The sequence below is a fragment of the Equus przewalskii genome, chromosome 14 (genome assembly GCF_037783145.1).
Source record: "Equus przewalskii isolate Varuska chromosome 14, EquPr2, whole genome shotgun sequence".
Classification (NCBI taxonomy): Eukaryota; Metazoa; Chordata; class Mammalia; order Perissodactyla; family Equidae; genus Equus; species Equus przewalskii.
In genome coordinates this window covers 26,117,731-26,142,055 of record NC_091844.1, presented here as the reverse complement: position 1 = coordinate 26,142,055, position 24,325 = coordinate 26,117,731, and the positions used below count along the sequence as shown (strand labels likewise).

The 24,325-nt window shown below is 38.1% G+C and overlaps 1 protein-coding gene across 3 annotated transcripts in view; it reads right to left on the bottom strand.

Annotated features, from left to right (window-relative positions):
• Positions 1–2,171: 2,171 nt before the first annotated feature.
• LRRTM4 (leucine rich repeat transmembrane neuronal 4) overlaps positions 2,172–24,325 on the bottom strand; it is a 751,667-nt gene continuing 729,513 nt past the window's right edge. For all 3 annotated transcript variants that reach the window (XM_070573733.1, XM_070573732.1, XM_070573731.1), the window contains one exon: positions 2,172–3,418. In XM_070573733.1, the coding sequence (XP_070429834.1) occupies positions 3,197–3,418 (222 nt within the window). In that variant the 3' untranslated portion in view covers positions 2,172–3,196. The remainder of the gene's footprint in view (positions 3,419–24,325) is intronic.

Below are 24,325 nucleotides of genomic sequence, written 5' to 3'. Positions count from 1 at the left end.
TCAACCCTCATAGCCTTCAGAGGTTCAATAAAAATTATAGTATAAAATCAAATTACTAATTAGGAGGAGTCCTGAAATAGAGTATAACTTTCTTTGAGAGGGGTCTTTAAAGTTTCAACCAGAAAAGTAAGTAGAATCAAAATAATTCCTGACTTTTAGAAGATAGTGAAAAACCTTTATATTAGCTAGACCCAGAATAAACAAAAATTCAAAATACCTCCAGAGGTGTGACATAGTTCTTCCCCTGCACATGAAGAGGACGCCATGTGTGCCATTTAACTCACTGGATGGCGCATAGGGTAATAATTCAAAATTACACTCTTTCATGTTGAGGGAGAAGGGGGGACTCAGGTAATCAGTTTGCATAACAAAGCACTTGAATGAGGCCTAAATGGTGATGAAAGTGACCTGCATAGACAAGTTTGTTCCAGATTGTCGAGGGCCCCAGACAATTTAATTTTGCCTGAGTGGTGACTAACAGAAGGTTTGCACCCTTTTTGGTTATACCAGGCTGTCAGCATAGACATAATAGACTTTTGGGCTTAAAGAATCAATAATCCAACATTTGACTCTTAAGTCCTCTGTGGAAATATCACTATCTTTATTGCAAGAGAATGTTTTCCCTGAAAACCTACTTGGCCCCTCACGCAATACTTGAATTTTTCAACTCAGGGCTTTTCCAAACCTACTCTAGCAAAGTTGTTTGGGGGGGTTGTTTATTTGCTGGCTTTGGGTTTTTTTTTGTTTAACGATCAGTCAATTTCCAAAGCTCAATATAAACTTGCTCTGGCATAGGTCAACGATATTTCTTAAAAAGTTCTTTTAAAGTTTTCATATGTGGAGGGCATAGCATTTTCATAACGCTACCTGTTTCGCTGGTAGTTCACTATTTCATGCTAGACCTGAGGCAAGTGTGGGCCAAATATAGCAGTTTAAAATAATGTGAAGAATGTTATCAATTTAGGACTCTTTTGCTTATAAGAAATAGAAATAAACAGAATAAATAGTTGACTTAAGGCAGTTTTGATCAAGATTTTTCAGGTATGACCTCTAGTAAATCACCTCAGGCAGGGCTGGGGTGGCGGATGAGATACAAGGGTGATGTTGGATAGATGGTGAAGGTGGGAATGGTTAACAGAATCCTCATAATTTGGGAAGACACTCCAAAATGTTCTGCTGCAAATCTATTAAACAATTCTTAAAAGAAAAATCACAAGGCCAAAGAATTATCTTTAACTTTTAAATTCATAGTCAATTCATTCTACTTAAATAGGAAACATACCCAGATCGAACCTAATCCAGATTATAAATATTAACAGGAAAGTTACCAGAATCTGACAGCAAGAGTCCTGTGTTCCAATGTGAAAAAACTTCAACTGAATTTTCTTTAATGTCACATATTTTTATCAATTAAGGTAGAATTTAAATTCAAGTATAATTTAAAGTGGTAGTGAAACAGAATGACTTTCGGGGGAGAAAACATGCTCAGTACTCTATGCTAGTCAACTTTGATGTGAAAGTATTCACAAGCCTCTTATTATTTTAGCAGACTTTAGAATTCAATGAATTGCAGCTATCAACTTAGTTCTTCAGAAAACTCACTGGTACCACTATGTATTAGCACCTTCAAAATGCAAAATCCTCACCTAATAAAGGATGACATAAATTTTATAATTTAATTTTGCTTTAAAAATAGAACTACAAATCTGACCAGTGGCTAGATCAGGATAATGTCCATAGTGAGTCAGAGAATTGCTATGATATAACATCATAGCACTGAAGAAGTCAAGTGAAAATGGTTCAACGGATGTGTGCATAGGCATGGCCTTTGATAAAAAATAGGTAATCGCTATGCTTCTTTCAGATAGTAATCAATTCCCACACAGTTCTTTCTCTCCTACATCATGCAACGTTTACCCCTTCCATGGATACTTACTTTTTTCTCAGATTGTTTTATAATTTTACTTGAGTTGCATCCTATATCTCAAAAAATAATTATAAAATGAGTTAGTGCATAAGGCACATCTCCTACTTCTTTTCTACACCATGTAGGGCCTCCCTACTTGACGGGAGAACACACAGAAGGCACTTGAAAAATACGAATTGATTCTTTTTGAATTGCCCTGATAGAGGCTAGAAGGATCCACATTATAGAGACAAAGCACTCAACATTAGGTGGGCTGTGGTGTACCAACCACAAAATAATATATTTATTTCTCCAACAGTTTTTCTTTTATTGATAAAAACTACACAAAAGCTAATTGATAATTTAAAAAGCAACATTACACATTATCATATGTTTAGAAATTTGTCAGCTTGGCAGTTTTATTCACTGACCACATGGCCATTGTTCTTCACATCTGCCTAGCCCACATGAGAATACTTGCTGGTCTTTTCCATCGGAGGTCTTCACGGGTCCCCGTTTCAGACTTTTTACACAGAGAGAGCTCACAGTGTGGACTGCCAATAGGAAAAAATCAATACTCCTTGCCTTGTGTACAATGTGTCTTGAAGGATCATTTGCCCCAATTTTATTGGTTTTTCATTCCAGTAGTTTTAATAAACTTTGTGGTCAACTTTGTTTCCTCATCATCTGTGGTAAAGCAAATTTTCTTTTGGTAGAACATAAGCTTTAATGCCCATGTTTAGAATTGCAAACAGAATCACTTGACCAGGAACAAAAGAAAAATCAAACAAACGAAACAAGAACAAACAGCATTTTTTAAGGAAACATGAAATAAAGCAATTGAAATAAAGTCTGTGAGAGTTACACACACCTAACAAGGAAAACTGTATTGTTCCCCCAACTTCCCACCCACCCCAGGTGTTTCCCCGTGTGGTTCTCCAGCCCAGGAACCATGCAGTGTAGAAAAAGCAAATATACAAACAAACCTATATGTAGCTAGCGTGGAATCTATTTTTATAAGAACTCGACACTTTTACTATTTACATCCAGGAGCATTTTTGCTTGTTTTATGTTTTAAAGCAAAGAAAGTTCTGTAGTTCTCCTGGTTACGCTGCAGGTGAGTGCAACCGCTGCCTTCTTTAAGCAGTTTTGTTTTTTTCTTTCCTCTACGTCATGTTTTAACTGGAACGATGAGCTCATTCGATTGCATGGTTTTAGACATCCATTCTCCTTTAAGATGAAGGCCCCCCTCCCCTCGTCAAGGCGCCCCATGAGGAGTGGGCTTTCGCCTTAGTTTGTTATTCTCTCAAGGTAAATGGCGGGCGCTGCCGATCTGGCGATGGTGGCGATGAAGCTGTGGTCCCGCCGGAGCTCCAGGCTGGGGGTTTCATCCTGCTCCAGAGACACTGCTTCGTAGCCCTTGTTGACGTGGAGCGGCTGGTGAGCCTGGCAGTACCCGATCACGGGCTGGTCGTAGCTGTAATAGGGCAAGGGCTTCACGTGGTGTGGCATCTGGATGTGAGAAAGGGAAAGACTGATTATAAAAATATTTTGGACAGAAAAGAAGATGACACTCATAGTATTGTCTTTTGTTCTCTTTCATGCTGTTTTATTCATTAGCTGCTGATTTAGCTATTAATAAACTTTAAGCAGAATAATATTGTTAGTATTTAACTAGATATCGTTTTGTCCAGATATACATATTCTTTTTTTTTTTTTTTTCAGGAAGCTTAGCCTTGAGCTAACATCTGCTGCCAATTCTCCTCGTTTTGCTGAAGAAGACTGGCCCTGAGCTAACATCCGTGCCCATATTCCTCTATTTCATATGTGAGAAGCCTGCCACAGCATGGCTTGATAAGCAGTGCCTAGGTCTGCACCCAGGATCGGAAGCGGCGAACCCCAGGCCGCCCAAGCAGAGCGCATGAACTTAACCACTGTGCCACCCGGCAGTACAGTTTTCATATGTGATTTTATATATGATATCATATATAAAGATTTTTCAATGCTTGTCCTATCATCCATCCATCCATCTATCTATCTATCTATGGCCATAACAGAAATAAACAACCTAAATTCCCATCAACAAGAAATTTTAAAATCTATTATGTACATTCATATCTTTGAATGCAGATAATACAAAGATTGCAGAGTTAGCAATCTATTGAAATATGGCAAGATATGGTATTAAGTGAAAAAAATTAGAGTGAAAAGAATGTATAGTATGATCCATTTCATGTAAATATAAGTGTAAACATAGAGAAAGTTTTTACTTTTAAAAATATCTTTATATACAATTGAAATCTTTATTATGGGCATATATATATCTTTTATTTTAAATTTAAAAAAAAATCCCAATTTCCCACAGATCATTTCTATCAGTTCTATAAATTCTGGACAAAAGAACTCCAGAATCATGACAGTGGGCATATCTTTGCGTTCGTAATATGTAATGTTATTGATTTCAAGCTAACAAGTCAAATATGTGTCTTATGTTAGAATAATAGACCTGAATAATAGTCTACAGAAATCCTTTTAATAGGAAAAGCTGAAATATTAAAATTATAGTAATATAGTTTTTATTACACCACCACAGGTTTTTATTACAATTTCTGATAAAGAAAAATGTGCCCAAGCTTAGAAAAAGGAAAATGATAATTGCTTTATTTTTGATCTCATGCTATAGTGTTTCTCATAACCCACTAGATACAATCTGACACTCCTGATACAATCTGACAGTCCACAGATGATAAAATTGCAAACGCTTCACCATCCTGTAGGGGTTTAAACTTAAACCTCTTTAAACTATTGTCTCTTGGCTCCAAGCCCACTTCTGTAGTTCCATTTATGATGCTGAGGTGGGGTTGTGCAAACCACATTTCTCTTTGACCTGCTGCTCCCAGTTAGATTTTGCCAGTGGGGCCCACTGGAGGGAGATGGCCAGACTAGAGGAGAGAGGGGCAATTGCTCCCATGGCAAGCTGCCTCTCTGCTTCTTCCTGCTCCACAGAGTTACCCCAACAACACTTCTTCATTCTAGCTGTCACAGCACCATCCCACAACAGCAGGCGATTCTAGTTTGTAGTCTTTTCAACATTGGCAGCGTTTCCAATATTTCATGCCGTCATGTCCCCCTCAGACACTCCAGCACCAGGGAAGTCTGAGGTTCATCTCCACAAAGCCCTTCCTCCAAGCTTTTGTTAATTTTAATGACTCCAACATCTTCTTTAGTCCCCAGGTCCTACAGCGGGTAGGGGTGGTAGTTATTTCCTGAAGTTGCTGTCTCTGTTACACTATGGCACTTTGAGCTTTTGCATGAACTTAGCTAACAACTTTCTATTTATTTAGCACTTCTTCACATAAATGCTTTGTTAAAATAACAGATAAGTTACCTGTCTCCTGAATGTATATCTGACTCTTTCTGTAGGTTAAACTTCAGAGTTGATAAATTCTTATAATTTTATGGAGAAGTTAAGCCCCAAAGGTCTCATAGCTTAGTTGTTCTGTGGGAAGTTAACCAGTCTTATATCGAACTTAGCAACCTTATTTTCAAAATCCATTCCTCCTATTAATATATAAATCTTTCAAATGCTCTTCAAGCTAGGTCTTGTTTTTTTCCTGGTATTCTCATTAATGTGTTAAATAAAATTTTGACACAAATTCACCATCTGTTTGTATGAGAATTATGTTTTTAACACCTCTATGCTTATTAAAAAGTCACCTCCTTACATTTTTAAAGATAAAGATTAAAGCAATCTTTTCCATGGCAGATTACAACTCATTAGTAGGTTATAAAATCAATTTAGTGATTCCAGATAAACATTTTAAAAATTGAATTAACTAGAATAGAAAGTATCAGAGTGTGTGTCATATGAGTAAGGGTACCTTGTTTAATAAAACTTTTGTTTCAAATTTGTGTGTGTGCATGAGTGTGAGTCTATTGAATTACATTGTGATATTTTTTAGCTTGGAATCACAGTAAAAACTGCTTTTAAACAATACTTGATCAAAGCACATATTCATTTTAATGTGATCAGCAATAACCTGGATAAATTCCCATCGTGCTTTTACTAGTCTCTTTTTTTGTAACGTATAATTCGCTGTTTTTCTCAATGAATGAGAAAATTAAACCAATATATATGGCTGTATTTTTTGGATAGGCACATTGACTTCTACTGGAAGGCATTCACCATTATTCAGCAAGTCTTTTGAGAAAGAATAAAGAAGAGATAATTTCTCATCAAACCAAATGTTGATATAACCTTGAATGTACAATTCTGTTCTCACAAAAAATCTGAGAAAAAATACATACTAGGTCAAAGTTGTGATTGATACAGAGATGTTCTGGACATTAGACATTAATTTCTCTGCTGACAGTGACGGCAAGGAACAAATTATAAGACAACATGGCTGAGTACCAGATACTAAATATAAAGTTAGATCTGCCCCAAATTTATAGTGATTTCTTTTTCTTCTTATTCATATAGACCTCTCTGAGTAAATCAGTACAGGTCTAGACATGAAATGTTTGTCAGCAAGTTCTATTTTAGGAAACCTCATAGGGTTTTGCAGTGTGTCGGATAGGTAGAGATATCTGGGATTGGTGTCACGGGTCACCAAAACTCTCAAAAAGCATAGAAATGAAACCACTTTGTTCTGACATTTCAGCAGGAAGAATTTTATGAAGCAGACTTTCCTGAGAATTACCTAGTCCCCTCTTAATGTTTTTGTTGTTAATAGGTGGAATAATATAACTCAAAAACAGAAGAAATTCACCAAATTATTTCCAATGACAGCAACATTGACTGGATATAGAACATTTGTTGCACACTTTCATTTAAAGGAATAATTCATTGTCTCCAAATTAGCCAAATTACTAAAAGATATCAAAATAAACATTAAGCCTGGGTTATGGTTTTGTTCGCTGACTTGTAGCACCAAGAATTGTCTTTCTCCAGTCTCTGCAATGAGAAGACGCTGGAATCTACAAACGTGCTTGAACAGTGAAAGGGAGAGTGAGAGAGGGTCTTACAGACCCTTCTGAAAACCGGGTTAATCTAAAGATGAAAACCACCAGCACATATGTGTACATTGTTGGATTTTCAATATAAAAGTCCCTAAAGTTGAACTATAATCGGAAAGAACAATTTCACATCTAAGAAACTGCAGTATTTGCCTTCCAATTAACTTGATTCAAATGTCAAAGGACCTGCATTAATGGCAGACCTTTAGATATATGTATTACATCATCTCTGAATTCAGAAAATTTGCTTTGCTATTACAGTTGGACCAGTTTGTTTTTTATTTTAATGAACCAAGGCTCCTGCCATTTTCTGTCTTATATTTGAGACAGGCTTAGAACCTCTAGGAAGGTAAAAAACATTGTAAAGTTCCCTCCTGCACAGAAGCCCAATAGCAAGAATTTAAAAGCCAAGTGAATTGGCAGGCTCTGAAAGGGTATCAGAGATGTTTGCTTCGTTACTCTTAAGGCTATTCGGTAGGCACCATGTAATCAACTGACTTTGTGGTTTCTGAGGAGCTAAGAGACTGTACTTTATAGTAATAATGTACAGTACATTAACCACCTGGGTCCCTGTGTGTATCATTGTTTCCTTTCCAGCAGCCAAAACAAAGTATCCTTAAGTTCCCCTTAATGTGTATTTGGTATTTTTGTAAATGTGTTCTTAGAGCTCTTCCAAATGGTCCCTGTGTTCCATCAGCTCTCTGATGGACTTCATTCTGCAGCACAAGACAACAACACTACTTAAAGATAGCCTTATCTGCATGCTTGACTGCTCATTGCATCAGAAGCTGCACTTTATTTACAGATAATGGGTGTGGTACATGGAATGAAGGAATCTCATCGGGGGAATATATTATACTATACTGAAATTCTGTCATTTTCTTGTCTCAAGAATATGAAGACTTTAACTCAAATTGAGTTTAAACTTTTATAGAAGCATATAAACTTCTATGGAGGCATATTTCATAACTAAATCTGAAGTAGGTTACAAACGGGAGGAGCCATTATTATCACTAATTATAAATCACTTTAATCCTCCTGAGCGTCCTCTGAATCTCTGAAAATGGGGATACTAATGACACCTCATTTACCTCTATAAATTTCAGAGAACTCTGAAAGTACTCTGATTCTCAAAAAAGAAGGAATATACCGAAAAGACATATTCCCACTCTAGCTTTATTCAACACGGCAGTGTCCTTCCTGGAAATGTGCCCCGTCTTTTGTCTTATAGTTCCCATTCAGAGAGATGCAAGGACGTGAAGGGTCACAGGGTGGCTCATTAACCGAGATTTTCAGTCCTACTTTGTACGCTCAGAAGCTTAGAAACCTTAGTGTATGTTCTGGTTTTCTAAAAACATCATTTACTCTTTTCCCAGAACGTGTTTCTTTTCCAACATGCTGGAGAGAGTACAAAAGAACACACTCCTCTCAATCACAGTGGCTCATAGTGTAAGTGATTAAAGGAGAGAAGTCAGGGAAAGGGGATATTTTTAAATCTCGGGAGGAAGGGCAAAATTATAGAGGGATACATAGACTTGCAAAAGTCTGCAAATTGATTCAGATCCCATAATTTTACATCCATAATAATTAAACTTAAAATGAGAAATGAATGTGTCTGTAAAGTAAGTGTGAGAACAATGTGAAATGGACTCGATATATGTGATCATGAAAGGCTTTTGAAGTTCAGTCTTGTTATGAGCATGAAATTCCTATATTGTTGCCCTCTTTTCTCAAAGGTAGTAGTATTAGTTATAAGTAGTTTAATAGCCTGATCATTCTAAAATTACCATGCAATATCATTAGTCTTATTTATTAACTTTTCATGAACATTGTTCATGTTTCAGTATGAGTTCTTTCGATTGAAGTCATAAAAAGTTGATTTTCAATTTCCTAAATGACATTTGGTCTCTAATTTTCAGAATTAAAGGGTAGTGTCTGAGTATTCAAACTATTTAAAAAGTACCATCCTGCAAATTCGGATGAGGAATTCAATATAGTTGAATTGCTTAATGAAGATGGACTCTTGGTTTATTGGGAATAAACTTGATTAAAAAATGAAGGGCAATAGCTAAATGAATATACAGCTTAGCCTTTACTCTTCTCACTATGTTAGTCTGTGACAAGAATGGACAGGGAATAAGAAAATGTAAACAAGTTTAAGTAGAGATTTTTTTTCAGGAATTTTGAGTAAAGCTAACAGAACCTCAACTCATTTAGGTTAGTTGGGTAAAAGGGAGATCTGATTGACTCATAAACACAAGAAAGGATTTAACAGCTAAACTGAGGGAAAAGCAATGTTTCCACTGGGTTTCAGGAGCACCTGAAGCCAGGAACACACAGGTCACCAGGGTCCCCTCAGTCAATCATGCCTGATAATCTCTGCAAGTTCTCTTCATATCTTGACTGCCAAACTGCTTCCTCCACCTGACTGGACACACAACTGCCACAGTTCCCAAGTGTCACATTTCAACAATAGTAGATTGCCTGAATGACCACAATTCTTTCTAGCTCCTCTCACCAAGAAGTAGTCTATTTCTTCTTGCTTTAAATACTTAAATACTCCTTGCTTTAAGACTTGCCTTGTGGCTTTCTTTGGCCAAAGAATATAGTGGCAATGACATTGTTTGGGTTCCAAGGCTCTTAGGATCCTGGCCCAGCTAGCCACCACCTTGCGAACAAGCCCAGGCTAGACCACTGGAGGATAGAAGGTCTTGTGGAGCAAGTGAGACATCTTAAACCTGCCAGCTAGCCGAGGGCCCATGGGAGCTCATCACAGGCGCTTGAGCCCGGGGGCAAAAACCCCAGCTGGCCGCAGAGAAGCAGAGTTGCTTGGCCACTTCACCTCATTCCAAAAAGAATATGAGACATTGGACTGAGTTGTAAAATTGACAGTTTCTATAAATATGATTTCATCCCTCCCTTCTCAACCGTGAGAATTAAATTAACAATTGCCTTTTCATAAATTATGCCTTCTTGGGTTTTAAATATCTGAAAGCATTTATAACGTAAAAAAGATTCAAGATGAGTAATGATTCTAAACCAATGTATCAAATTACATTATTGAATCCTATTCTACAGTGAAACATTCTTCTTTTTTTTTTTATGAAGCCTTGATTCTAATTAGAAAGCACCAATTACCTAAGCATTAGTTTCTGTTAATTGAAAAGCAAAACTTTCAACATCATATGACATTATTTATAAAACATTTGTTATGAAGCTTATTTTAAAACATCATTTTGAAAAAGTACCCTGGACTCAAAAGTTAATAAGTGTTCTTCTGCATCAAGACGGAAATTTGAGCCCTAATTACTACCTTCCAATTTACTATTCAAATTAACAGTTTTTTTCTAAATAGAGATGTTTATTTTTCGATCTCCAAACAAAAACTCTTAGAAATTCCCACAAGATAGAGCAGAGAGGTGAACAGATTATAAGAGAAATCGACCGGCATGTAAGTCAACGCAACCGGAGGAAAAGTTGTTTTAGACCCGGGAAGGTAAACTATGAAACACTCAGCAAATTTGAGGGTCCAGGACTGGGGAGGAAGGAAGAAAAGGCAGGACTTTCAACAATTCCCTAGCCATGAGTAAAATCAAGGAGAGCTTGAGAGGCAGAGGAGAAGGAGAAAACACTCACTCCCAGGATTCCCATTGTGGAACACAGAGCCAAACAAGGGTGTGACTGAACCAGAAAACTCACCTTCTATTTAAGAAAATGGTGTGTTCTTCAAGTGATAATAGTAAAACAAAACCTCTCTGCCTGCCTTTTATTTCTTGTTCTTCCGTTGCCTTCAACAGCAGCTACTCTCTCTCTCTCCCCACCATCAACTGGTTCATTAAATGAAACCTCTCTTTAAAAAGGGGGTCCATGCAAGGTCTGACATCCTAACCCTTTATACACGTACAAAAACCTTCCTCCCTAAGTAGTAACCATAATAGAGAAGAATCTCCAGAAATAAGATTCAAGAATTCCAGAGAAAATGATAAATCCAAGGGATTAGGGAAAAGGGCAAGACTTACTGAAAATGAATGAAGAGAGAAACAATTTAAAATGTATTCTCATTGAATTTCATCATCTAGACATTGCTTGGGTATCTAATAGGTATTCACATATTTGTTGAATGAAAGAACAATGACAATCTTATTTTCTTCCACTTTGAAGATTAAATAAGTAATAATGTGAAAAATTTAATAATAATCTATTAGTATTTGTTAAATATGCTCATTAAATTTATTGACTTTTAGACAATATTTAAAGAAAAAAAAAGATAATGGTGCAAATTGATAACTGTCCCACTTCCATTTGTTTACGGGCTCAAGTGTGTACAGAAGCTCCAGCTTGTAAAGTGTTCGATACTAAACACACTAGATGTTGGCTTTTTATACTGACTGGACTATTCAGACCATTTTAAAGTTAAGTTCTGATAAAAGTTGCACAGTAGCATTTGTTTTTATTGTTCTGTTTTTATTTAAGGTGGAATGTGTACTATTTGTGCACTCAAGGTTGTCCAAATTTTAACTTTTAAGTCAGCCGTGGGATAACGGAAGAGAACATCCACTTACATCTTTATAGCTCTCCTGCCAGGACGCCTTGTCTATGAGGTGTCGAGAGAGTTGATTAAGTTAATAAATGAGGTACTAGCCGTTCTTTGGAGCTAAGTTTGACTCCATTAAGTGGGAAGCTTATTACATTAGCAGTCCTCTCAGCATTCAGTGAAGTTTGGGGCTAATGAGCTGGATTAATTAGCTAGTATTAACTTCTAAAGGCTTTCCTTCTGTAGCTCTGGCCCCTGAATTAGAAAGAGGAAAGTCCCCCCAGTACTGCATTGCAGACAGACATCCTATTTAAGCGAAATCTACATAAATTTGCTTCCAAAGTACTTAAATAAAAAGTAGAGACAATGAAATTTCAAAACCCACATCTTTCCCCTCTAAAGAAGAAACTGTGGAAGTTTTCAGTGATCTACAATGATGTACAGAAGACAAGTCTTTCCTCAAACAGAAGACAGTGATCATGACTTGAGCCCAAATCTACTCCTGGAAACTTTATCAACAAAACCGTACAAAAGAAAACAAACAAACCAAAACAAAACTTAGCACATGAAACAGATTCAATTTAAGGTTTGCTTTGTAATCCCTTCTCAGAAATTTAGAAAAGGAAATAAATAAAAAGCAGCAGGAATGCCAATGGTAGGAAGGAACAAGCATCAGGCATTAGAGCTGTTTTCCTTTCAAGTTCACTTTCGGTTTCTCCACAATGTTCGGAGTAGCGTATTTCTAGTTTCCATGTGAGTTTGTGTAGTATTCTGCTTAGTTTTGTGTTAAATAGTTAATAGCATCTGTAGCTTGTTTTATGCAGGAGCATGCATCTTATCTAATCCAAATGTGACTGACTTTTTTGGCTTTTGAAGATATACTCCTTTGTGATCCTCCCAAAACATCCAATTCAATAGTGCTGTGGGTATGCAGTAAAAGCTAGACATTTTTTTAAAATGTAAAAATAAAATGAAATGAAATTCATGTATAAGGAGACTGAATTTCTTGTAGTCGTGTACCTTTTTTTTTTTTCTTTAAGACCAGGTCATTTTTTGTTGTTGTTGTTGAGGTGGATTGGCCCAGAGCTAGCATCTATTGCCAATCTTCCTCTTTTTTTTCTTTTTCTCCCCAAAGCCCAAGTGCATAGTTGTATATCCTAGTTGTAAGTCCTTCTAGTTCTTCTATGTGGGATGCTGCCACACCATGGCTTGATGAGCAGTATGTAGGTCCTTTCCCAGGGTCCGACCCAGTGAACTCTGGGCCACTGAAACAAAGCACATAAACTTAACCACTCAGCCATGGGGCCGTCCCCAGTCATGTAGCTTTTTAAAGGAGAATTGCGTATCCCAGGGTAAAAGTTTAGAACCAAATGACAAACACAAAAGGAAGAAAACCCCAGAAGGACATTCACATACTTGATAGAATGAGATGAATAATCTAATTCTAACAGAGTTTAAATAGAACTTCTTGGGGGACTGGCTGATCTTAATGAAAAGAAGCATGGTGATGTAGATTTAATTACAAAAATAGCAGAAGCTCATTTAGAAAATACAATGAAAGTTTTTATTCTGATTGAATATATTTTAGAACAGTCAAGCAGAGTGATGCATAAATAATACTGGTGTTTGGAGAAATCTCTTTTCAGATCTTTTTCCCACTTTTTAATTAGGTTGTTGAGATGTATAAGTTCTTTGCATATTTTGGATATTAACCCCTTATCTGATATATGGTTTACAAATATCTTCTCCCAATTGTTAGGTTGTCTTTTTGGTTTGTTGATGTTTTCCTTTGCTGTGCAGAAGCTTTTTAGTTTGATGTAGATATATGGATGGCCAACAGGCATATGAAAAGATGCTCAACATCATTAGCTATCAGGGAAAGGCAAATCAAAACTACAATGAGGTATCACCTCACTCTGGTCAGAATGACTATAATTAACAAGACAGGAAAGAAGTGTTGGAGAGGATGTGGGGAGAAGGGAACCCTCGTACACCGCTGGTGGGAGTGCAAACTGGTACAGGCACTATAGAAAGCAGTATGGAGTATCCTCAGAAAATTAAGAATAGATCTAACATATGATCCAGCTATCCCACTGGGTATTTATCCAAAGAACTTGAAAACACAAGGGCATAAAGATACATGCACCCCTATGTTCATTGCAGCATTATTCACAATAGCCAAGACTTGGAAGCAACCTAGGTGCCCATCAAGGGCCGAATGGATAAAGAAGATGTGGTATTTATACACAAAGGAATACTACTCAGCTATAAGAAATGATGAAATCCGGCCATTTGTGACAACATGGATGGAGCTTGAGGGTATTATGCTAAGTGAAATAAGTCAGAGGGAGAAAGTCAAATAGCGTATGATCTCACTCATAAGTAGAACATAAAAACAACGACAAACAAACACACAGCAACAGAGATTAGTTTGGTGTTTACCAGAGGGGAAGGGGGGCAGGGGGAGGACAAAAGGGGGGATCAGGCACACATGTGTGGTGATGGACTATGATTAGTTTTTGGGTGGTGAACATGATGTAATCTACACAGAATTTGAAATAGCATTACAATGTACACTTGAAAGCTATATAATGTTACAATCCAATGTTATTGCAATAAAAAAAAGAATAAAGCTGTTATAAACAAAGAAACAAAAAAAAGAACGGGTATTATGAAGACTGTTAGCCTTCAGAAGCCTCCTTTTCCACTCATTCCCATGTCACATCTATGGTAAGATGTTTAAAACAGATGAGTAAACTCTGTCAGAGTGAAAAACATAATAATCATAATACTGGTCTTATAGTTTAAATAAGATGTGTTAAGATCTAGGTTAATGTCTGGATTTCTGCCGTGGAGTTTATACTATTTAGAGGTAATTATCTAAAAGTGAATTTGTCATCATAATTTACTTATTTATGTATTCATTCACTCATGTGGCGAATATTTATCACAGAGGTGGCCAAACTTTTGAAGGGCCAGTATTCAATATTTCAGGCTTGCACCCATACAGCCTCTGTCACAGCTACCAAACTCTGCCATTATGGGATGAAAGTACCACAGACAAAAATGCAAGTGAGCAAGTGAGGCTCTGTTTCAATAAAAATTGATTTATGAACACTGAAAAATTTGAATTCCGTATAACTTCCAGGTGTCACAAAATGTTTATCTTCTTTTGACCTTTTTCCAACCACTAAAAAAAGCAAAAACTATTTACTTGTGGTCAATTTACTGAGAGCTAGGCATTGTGGTATGTTCTGGGTATATGAAAAAGAACAAAATAAAAGTTCCTTACCCGAGTCGCTTATTCAGAACAGATAGGATGAGACAAACCTGATTCAATTCCCTGTGTTTTAGACTGCCTAACCCGAATCAGTAAAGCCATGGGAGAAAAGCACTCCTAGCCAGTGGGCATTGCAGATTTCCTTGTGAAGAGTCCAAGCTTCCACTCTGGACTAAAGCGCTCAGTGGATCCCAGACAAAGAGCTGGACTCAAGCAACCTTGGTACTTAGAAGTCAGACTTGAACCTCCAGGTGGGAGTTCTGAAGCCACTATTCAGGTCATTTCGATCAAACACGCTCTGGCAGAATAAACGCCCAATGACCTTTTAGTGAAGATCTTAAGCAACACTTAAGCCAGTGAACCTGCCCCTGGGTGGATGATGGCATATAACACAAAGCCCGAGAGAACGTTGGTGGTTTTGTAAAAGAGGTAAGGTTCATGGGTCATGTAACCATAAATAGGTTTTGTTTTGTTTTGTGGAGAAGTTAAAACGCCTTCTTTCTGTTTCTCAACCTCGCCAAGCCTGTTCCCATACCTGGGCCTTTGTAGTTGCCATTCCCTTTCCTTGGGAGCCTGCTTCCAACTCTGCAGGGGGATTATGCTGATCTTTGGAGCCACGGTTTAAATGTCTTCCCTTATCACCTTGTCTAAAATGCCACCCCATCCCTATCGGCGCATGTAAGCTGTTCCCTGTTTCAACACTGTTTATGTTCTTCACAGCATTTATCACAATGTTAAATATCCATGATCATGTGTGTCTTTGCCCCTTCACAGTCTGTTTTCTCCCCTGCTGTAAGCATGAACATAAGCAATGTCAGCTCCATGCGGTTAGAGAGCTTTTCTGACTGGTTTGCTGCTGTCTGGCTAGAATATGTCAATAAATATGTGCTAAAAAATATATGAATTTATGAGAGAGATTTGCTAGAGAATTAGGTTTTCTTTGAAAGAGTTTGCCTCAAAATCGGAACTCCTCCCTTTCCTTTGACTTTTTCTACTGTCTCCCATCCATTCTCAGCTTTGAATTCAAACGGGCACTAGGATGTGCCTAGGCTGGATCTAGGATGGAACACAAACATTTTCTTTCCACCCAATATGTGCATGCATGGCATTGTGTTGAGAACTAAAGATATTAGAATGAATAAAGGAGTCCATGACTTTACAGAACCTATAGTCTAATGTGGAAGACAGATATGAGCAGATTTTTACAATATAACATCATTTATGGTAAAACGCGACACTGGAGGTGTATGAAAAATGACAAGGAAAGAAAGAAGAGAGAGTGAGATGCTTATCAGGTAGTTTCTGATCTAAAGAATGGATGCTTATGAAGTCACCAAGAAAAAGTCTGGTGCCACATGTAGCTTCTATATACAATCAGCACATCTGCTAACTGTTGCCTATTGCCCAGGGTTATGTTGCAAAAAGCTGCTCTTTTTTAAAATCTTAACAATCTATCCAACTCACCCAAAACATGCCCTTGTAGAGAATGGCTTCCCTATCTTCAATCTCTTCAGCCATTATCCTCACTGTCAGCTCAACACTGCCTTAGTCTCTGGCAAACGAAGCATTCTGAAGTTATCATGAGCAGTAGAGAATGACCATAGCTCCAGGACATGGAGGGGGCAGGACATTGCTACAGCTGATTTCACAGAAACTAAGCAATCAATCCATCCCACCCTTCATGGAAGCCAAGAAATGGAGTGCCTAGCCTTCCGTTTCATTTGCCCTTTGGGACTTCATCAACCATGAAGGCTCCCTTCAAAGCAGTGGTTCTCAGTCCTGTCTGCAACTTTGACACATCTGAGGTGATTTTAAAAATACTTATGCCTGGTCCCTATCCCAGATCAATTAGATCAGAATTTCTAAGGTACAGCCCAGGCCACACTAGTTTGAAAAAGCACGCCAGGTGATTCAACTGTGCAACCAAGGTTGAGAACTCTGCTTCTTGTTAAATTCAGATTGCTTTCCTTTAAAGATGTCAGCCCAGCAGGGAGTACACAGCATGATTTACCTAATTCCCCACACCTGCCTGGAGACCGCCTGGTTCAAAACAAAGCCGATTACTTCTCAGTCAGAAGTCACCAAACATGGTGCACATATGTGTGTTTTTCACTCTCCAATTAAATTTTCTTTTTTCTTAAGTTCAATTCATTATTGCTAATTATTCTGTCTCACCAATTTGAGCTTCTTCACTAGGCTTTATTCATATTCTTGTCGGTGATTATTCTGCCATCCTTTTAGTTATCATCAATTTGGTTATGTATATATTTTCCTCTTCTGTCTAAAGTTAGGTGTAATTCAGTTGGGTAAGTGTAACAACTATCATTATGCACATGTTTTTTAAATAGCTACTTGTAGGTGAATTTACCTTGCCGCTATGGGGAAGTACTCATAAATGTTCAGTCAGCTGGAGAACTCCTTTGGCTAAACATTTTCACAATCTATTTCTTTTATTTTTTTTAAGTAATTTAATTTACTGGGATGGTAGTAATAGCCCATTCCACTTTGCACTACGGGGAAGAAAGGATATTTTTATCTACTTAAAAGCTAATAAAGACTCCCATTGTTGAAAAATATTCAAACCTCCCAATTATTTCCATCAAGTGATAAATTTAAAAGAAAAGAAAAAGAATTAAAACCCCAAAGTGTCAGCAAGTAAGCAATAATGACTAGAAGAAGCTTAGGGAAGGATCATTAAATTCATCTTTGCTTTAAAGCAATCCAATACTAATATACATAGGGGGCTATAAAAGGGTGTCTTCTGCCACTGGAAATAGTAAGAGTTGACATATAATTGATGAAATTAGCCATCTGTGGTAGTAAATCATAGGAGGAAATGATCTGTATGTATGAGACTATGGAGAACAGCTTGAAGGAGCTATTCTCCCACCCTCCACCTACCACCCACAACTCCAGCAGCCTACCCCGCTAAAGATCACGGGGCTTATTCCCTCTTACTGCCATGTTCCCATGGGCCACCATGTCCATATTCTCATAGTCTGCCAACTTTACGGAATATTAACTTTACAGACGACCTCCATTGGTCCCTATTTCAGAATGAAGCTAAATTGAGTAGCTGGACTGTTTGACATACTGCCAGAGGAGTTGGGTAAAGGCACCGTGCTGCGTTTCATTGTTTTCCTTGGCCAACACCCCAAATCTAACCTCTTCTGAGTATCCATTCCTCCTCTACTCCATTCCTACAATATTCTCTTTCTTTTTCCCTGCCCAGATTACTTTTCTACATTTCTTACCAAAAATTCCACCCTGCCCTCTTGAATTCTGATTCCATCATTAACTATCTTTTATCCCAAACCACTTCAATGAATGCAGGTAGCTTTCTCAGCTGTTTCTTATGATTCAGATACCCTTTACTCTGACTGACAAAGGAGATCACTTCTAATCAACTACTGTGTTCTAGTTTTATGTGTTTCTCCTAGATCTTGACATTTGAGTGCTTGATCCTAGTCAGAATATTTAGCCTAGATTCCCAATTTCCCACTGCTGTTAACAGCTTAGTTTGGAAGTTCTCATTTCTGAACTGTATCTTAATGCTAATAAACCATAGTCTTTTAGCAAGAAGGGTCACATTCATTGAATCTTACTAAGAATGTTCAACGGAATGACTAAATTTTTACAGTGCCAATTTAATTGTGGTTTGTTGGAGTATTATTATAAATAATAATAATTATTTATAATAGTAAGTCATCAATAAACTTATTTAAAACATATTATTTTAACTTATTATAAATAAGTTTATTATTTTATCATGACCTTAGACCCTCAGAGAAGTCTGAGATTCTTGGAACTGAGTCTGACATTGGGAATTTGGGAGAAAAAGGGCCCACAATATTCTTGGATAGATTTAATTTTATGTGACTTCCATATGGGAACCCAAAGAACCACCTTCCACGATGCCAGGTAATTTGTATTTAACTGACTGAAAACATGGAAAGGCCCCATTATCTTTTTAGCTAAGCAGGTAGTAAAACCTCATTGATTTGTACTGAGATGATCACACAATGAGAATTATAAAATATTGAACATTTGAAAAATTGTAATTTATGTTATTGGGTGAAACAAGAAATTTCTGTTTAACTAACCTAAGGTCAACAAGCTACTAGTGTAAACAATAGACTTTACCATCTCTGTCTCCTTGATAGGTAGGGAGTTTATGTAATACGATCGGGTAGAAAGAGAACCTGTGTAAGCAGGGACTAGGAAGATGGAGGAGAATAAAAGAGGGAGTAGAATGACCTCCCCTTCCTGTCTGTCACCTATGGTCAGCAGGTTGGGGAGGTCAGCAGTTGATGAAAACGTTCATGAGAGATTTTGTGAAACACAGAGTACTAAAGGTGGCATATACTTGTCAAGGAAACCATTCTGCCCTTTTCTGGGGAAGAGCAGCTCTTTTCCTCCCTTATCTAGTCAGTGGTATTCTCATGGTTGGGCTCTGTTATGGGCTCAATGTTGTGCCCCGCCCTAAATCCACGTGTTGAAGCCCTAATCCCCAATGTGGCTATATTTGGGCCCCTAAGGATATTAAATTAAGGATAAATAAGATTATAAAGGTGGGGCCCTGAGCCCATAGGATTTGTGTCCTTATAAGAAGAATCACCAGAAACCTTGTTCTGTCTCTCCATGTGCACATAAAAAACAGACCATGTGAGCCTACAGTGAGCTAGCAATGCCTACAAGCCAAGAGAGGAAGCCTCAGAATGAAAGCTACCTTGCCAGCACCTTGATCTTGGACTTCCCAGCCTCCGGAATTGTGGTTTAAGTCACCCAGCCTATGGTATTTTGTTATGGCAGCTTGAGCTGACTAACACAAGCACTATCAGCATGGACTGCTAAGGCTTTGCATCAAGGAGGGTGGAGGCTATCACAGTGATGGAAGAAATCTGGCTGCAGCTGATAAACCATTTTGTGAGAAAGTACTGTTAATTCTTCTACAGACCTCCAGAAAAAATTTCTTGAGAGAGATGAGTGAAATCCTGCTATTTAATAGCAGAGTATAGCAAAGTAATGGAGAGCTACAGCTTTCATGGTGTCCAACGGGAGTCCATGACATCAACACATTTTCCTATGATGCTATAAGGCAGGGTACCCCTTGTTAATTTTGTTATCCCAAAGGGTCATGACTAGTGAAAAGGGGTCCAGGTAACTCTAAAGTGATGCGTGTCTTTGAACTGTGTATTGGTTATTCTCCTTTTGTCTCCTCAGACCCATTCCCATCCTTTTGTGCCCTGCCTTATGCCCAAGGAGGCTCATTCTATGACTAGGCTCCTTCACCAAGCTCCCTTGCTATCTGGCTTTGATTTATTTCATTAACGAGAGGCACCAGTGGTAGCAGGAGAGGGAGGTCCGAGTATTTATTCTTTGCCACCCATTCTGGCCTTGTTACAGTTCTGGAGTGGCTGGTTCTTTTACAGCAGTGGTTCTCAGTGTGGGGCAATTTGGGCAATGGCTAGAGGCATTTCTATGGTTAAGATTGCGGTCATCAAGACCAAGGTATTACTGGCATCTAGTGGGCAGAGGCCAAGGATGCTACTATACATCCTCCAATGCACAAGACATCCCCCCACAGCAACAACAAAGGGATTATCTGATCTAAACGTTGAAGTGCTGCTGTCAAGCCCTCCTGTGCTATGGTTACAGCTCATTTTAGATGGGCCCTCAGGATGGGCCCTCTCTCACATCTGTAGCTCCTACTTGGATCTGATGATGTTATATCTTCCCTCTACCCCTTCAGGCCGAAGGAGTGGGAGGTGGGCAGCAGCTTCCTGCTGTTTCTATTTGAATTCTTCACCATCCTTGCGGAATCTTCTCTAACACTGCTCTCATTTCTATAAAATTCCCTTCATTAAATTCTCTTTGGTTAAAACTTTTGAGTGCACAATCTTTCTTTCTGGGACTCTGTCATGGAGTTTTAGGCTCATATGCAGCAATTGAAATGGATCTTTAACATCATGTTCATTTTGCTTAAATTAGAGGTGGACTGGCCCACTTTCACCAGTACTAGTGCTAACATAGATTGAGTGATGTCTCTGTCACCCATCTTTATAAGTGCCTGGTGTGAATTCACTCATTTACTGTTCACGAGAGTCCCATGACTTGGGCGCTAATATGATTTTCATTTCAAAGGTGGTAAAACTGAGTCACGTGGGTGAAACGACGTGCTCAAGGTCACAAACTGAAAATGGCTCTCAAGGCTGGGCGCTTAACCACTATCTCACAGAGGCATGCTGCCTTCGGAAATAGACGACTCCATCCTATCTGCAGCACAGAAAGCCATAGTTGGCTCTCGTGAATCATTCAAATGTGAGTCACCAAGATATTTCCAGAGTGGCATCCAAGACAACTCTTGACGGCATTCTACGCTCACACTCTGCACGCCCTTTTCTTCTCTTTCCTCCTCTGTCTTTCCTTTCTTTTTGCCTCCTGTCTTTCTTCTCTTTTTCTGTTTCCTCTTTTCCTTTATTCTTTCATGCCTCTTCACTTCCACTCTTTCCTCTCTGTCCATTGCCTATTTTGCCAGCTTAGGTCTGTCCTCTGGCACCTAAATGTTCAAATAAACTAGGTTCGGTCTTTTGTCTGAACGGTATTCAAACCATCAGAAGCAGAAAGAATGTATGAAATATTGATTAAGCCTATTCCTGGGATTTAATAAAATGTTAAGCATAAAATCACCTAAATGTTAGTTTTCCAAGTGCCAGTGCGTTGAAAAAAAAATATAATTTCATAAGGAATTTGTGACGTATAATCAATTGAGTCTTCAAGCCTGTACATAAGAAACACAGAAAAAGCAGGTTTTAATTTATGTGCATATTATTTAGAGATCTGAAGCTTTTTAAAAAGGCAAAGTTTATCAATGTAAGAGCTTTGGTTTAAAAATATGAAATGCTGATATTTCAAAGCAATAGTTTCCCTGAAAATGCTTTTCAGAAGTGGGCAAATTGATTTGTTCTCTAAGGAATTATGACAGTAAGGGGAAAAGTATAGTTGTTGCTTCACATGCAACAATCCTCAGGATGGTAACCTAGTCCAGCCATTTTTCACAAAAAATACGTTTAGTACTTAATATCAAGAGTTGAGTCTGCCTGACGCTATGATAAATGGATTCACTGGGGATGAGTGAAATAAGATTTTGTCTTAGAGGAAATATTGGTTTTTCATTAGGTCAACTGAGAATTTCCAGCATTCAAAAGAACTACCTAGGAATTGACAGTTACTTTAAAGAGATTTAAGTAGTCTTTCTAAAGATATAAAGTTATCTTTTCCAAGAGAAAAAATTATTTTCAATTTCTATGACTAATTGAGAGCAACACACAACATATTTGTCCTAAACTTGTATATGGAAAGAGTTAAATTGGAAGTTTATGCTTGTAAATTCAAAGTGTTCTACTTTGTCCTCTTATGGACAAAAGTAAATCCTCAAAAAACAAGAAATCAGAAACTCTCTATTTCTCATGGCAATTTTCTCGTAAAAATCCCTCTCACAGGGCAAGACAAAGGTATTCTCTTGGCATTTCAGAAATTTTACTGAAATCAGGAAAACTGTTCAGGATAAACTGAAGGATTGGGAGAGATTAATTGCCTTGTTCATCCTTTGTAGAGAATAGAATGTGCTGGGGACATACTGTATTGAAATTCACATGAAACTGACACACAGAAATGTTTTCTTCTGATGTGCACATCAGTCTAATTAGTGTTATGAAGAGCTTTGACAAAGATATCAAATGAAGTATCTTGTGGCACTGCTTAAGAAATGACTCATGTTTCTTTAAGGGCCTGCTCATCATCACCAACTAGTTTCAGGAACAGTGGGGCTGTAAAGGATATATTTCATTTGATAGCCGTAAAAAGAGGCCAGTGAAGGTCATCAACATCTCCACAGGACAAGGAGGATCATTCTGCTTCCTTGGCCTCACATACTGCCACTGCTACTTTAGGAACTCTTCTTTTTTTAGACTAAATCTACGCAGAAAAAACACAAAAGAAGAGGTCTCAAATGATTATGCCATGTTCTTTTTATTCCCAATCAGATGTAGGAAAGATCAGAAAAATGTCCTGATAAGTAAAACGAAGGGATTAATTTGGAAGATATTTAAGGTCCACTTTACCTTATTCTCTGTTTTCTGTGAGAACAAACAGATCTTTTCTATTGGGAGTAGTTGACAGTGACGATATAACTGAAGCTGTGAAACTGATTAGATGAATTTGGGATATGAGATGTCCCCAAAAAGAAGGTCATTTGCAGCTGAGAAATAGTTGTTTTTCATATGGTTGTTAAGGTGCTATGCCTGATGTCCTTTAGCACTTTGCTTCTCCTAGTGTAGTCCATGTCACCTAGGAGCTTCTTAGAAATGCAAAATCTCAGATCTCACTCCAGACTTACTGATTCTCAATCAGCATTTTAAGGAGGCCTCTGTATGATTCATATGCATATTAAAGTTTGTGAGGCCCTGAATGAACAGAGCAATTGTTTCGCAGTACTCATCTAACTCAATGGTAATGGTATTACACTGGAGCAGCCCTGTGTTTCCACCACGCCAAGATCAGAAATGCATTAGAAGAAAAAGGGACAATTTTTTTTAGAACCCAGAGAAGCGGTCTGTCAGACCAGCCACAGCAGGGTGACTCTGTTAACTTGTTACAAATGTAAACCATTGCACCCCACCCCAGACCTCCTGAAGCAAACCTCTGTGTTTGGGGCCCAGGAACCTGTGTTTGAACAGGCCCTGCAGGCGATTCTGATGCACAATGTGATTTTTAGAGTTTTTTTTAGGGAATTGAAGAGTCACCGGCTGTAGGTAATCAGGCTGAAAGGCAATTGACTGGAGTCATCACCTAGAAAGAAAAGGGAAGTTCCAAAAAAGGGCTTAGAGGGAAAATGGACATATTTCTATAAATGGTGCCATGTTTTAAAGGTTTAGTAACATAATATATGTGGGATGGACTATGGTTGTTATAGTTTCTCCAACTTCATAAATTGTTGTCCTTCAAAATTCGTATAAAATACTAATTCCTCCAGAGAACCCATTACCTAACAGGAGTAACTTTTTGCTGTTCTGAACTCCCATCTCCCCATTGTCTCTAATGACTTCATGGTGGTGGTCACTTTCCAATAACTGTCACCAGGAGACCACAAAAGGACTACTTCATATATAAAGTTTCCAAGGGTAGAGATTTTGTCCTGTATCTATGTAGCCCTCAAGCATCTTGCACTATATCTGGGATACAGTTGATGTCTACTATGTGTTTTCTATTTACTTGTTAATATTTTATTTTGGGAGAAAAAGGCCAATTTATTTTCCTGGTCATTCTAACTTTTTTTAAAGATGAATAACTACCTGTAAAATATATTGAGATCCTCTGATCAAAAGTAAGCTATGTTGAGGCCAGCCTAGTGGCATAGTGGTTAAGTTCACATGTTCTGCTTCAGCAGCCTGGGGTTCACCAGTTCGGATCCTGGGTGCAGACCTACACACTGCTTGTCAAGCCATGCTGTGGTAGGCATCCCACATGAGGGTATACCCATATGAGGTAGAGGAAGATGGGTGCAGATGTTGGCTCGGGGCCGGTC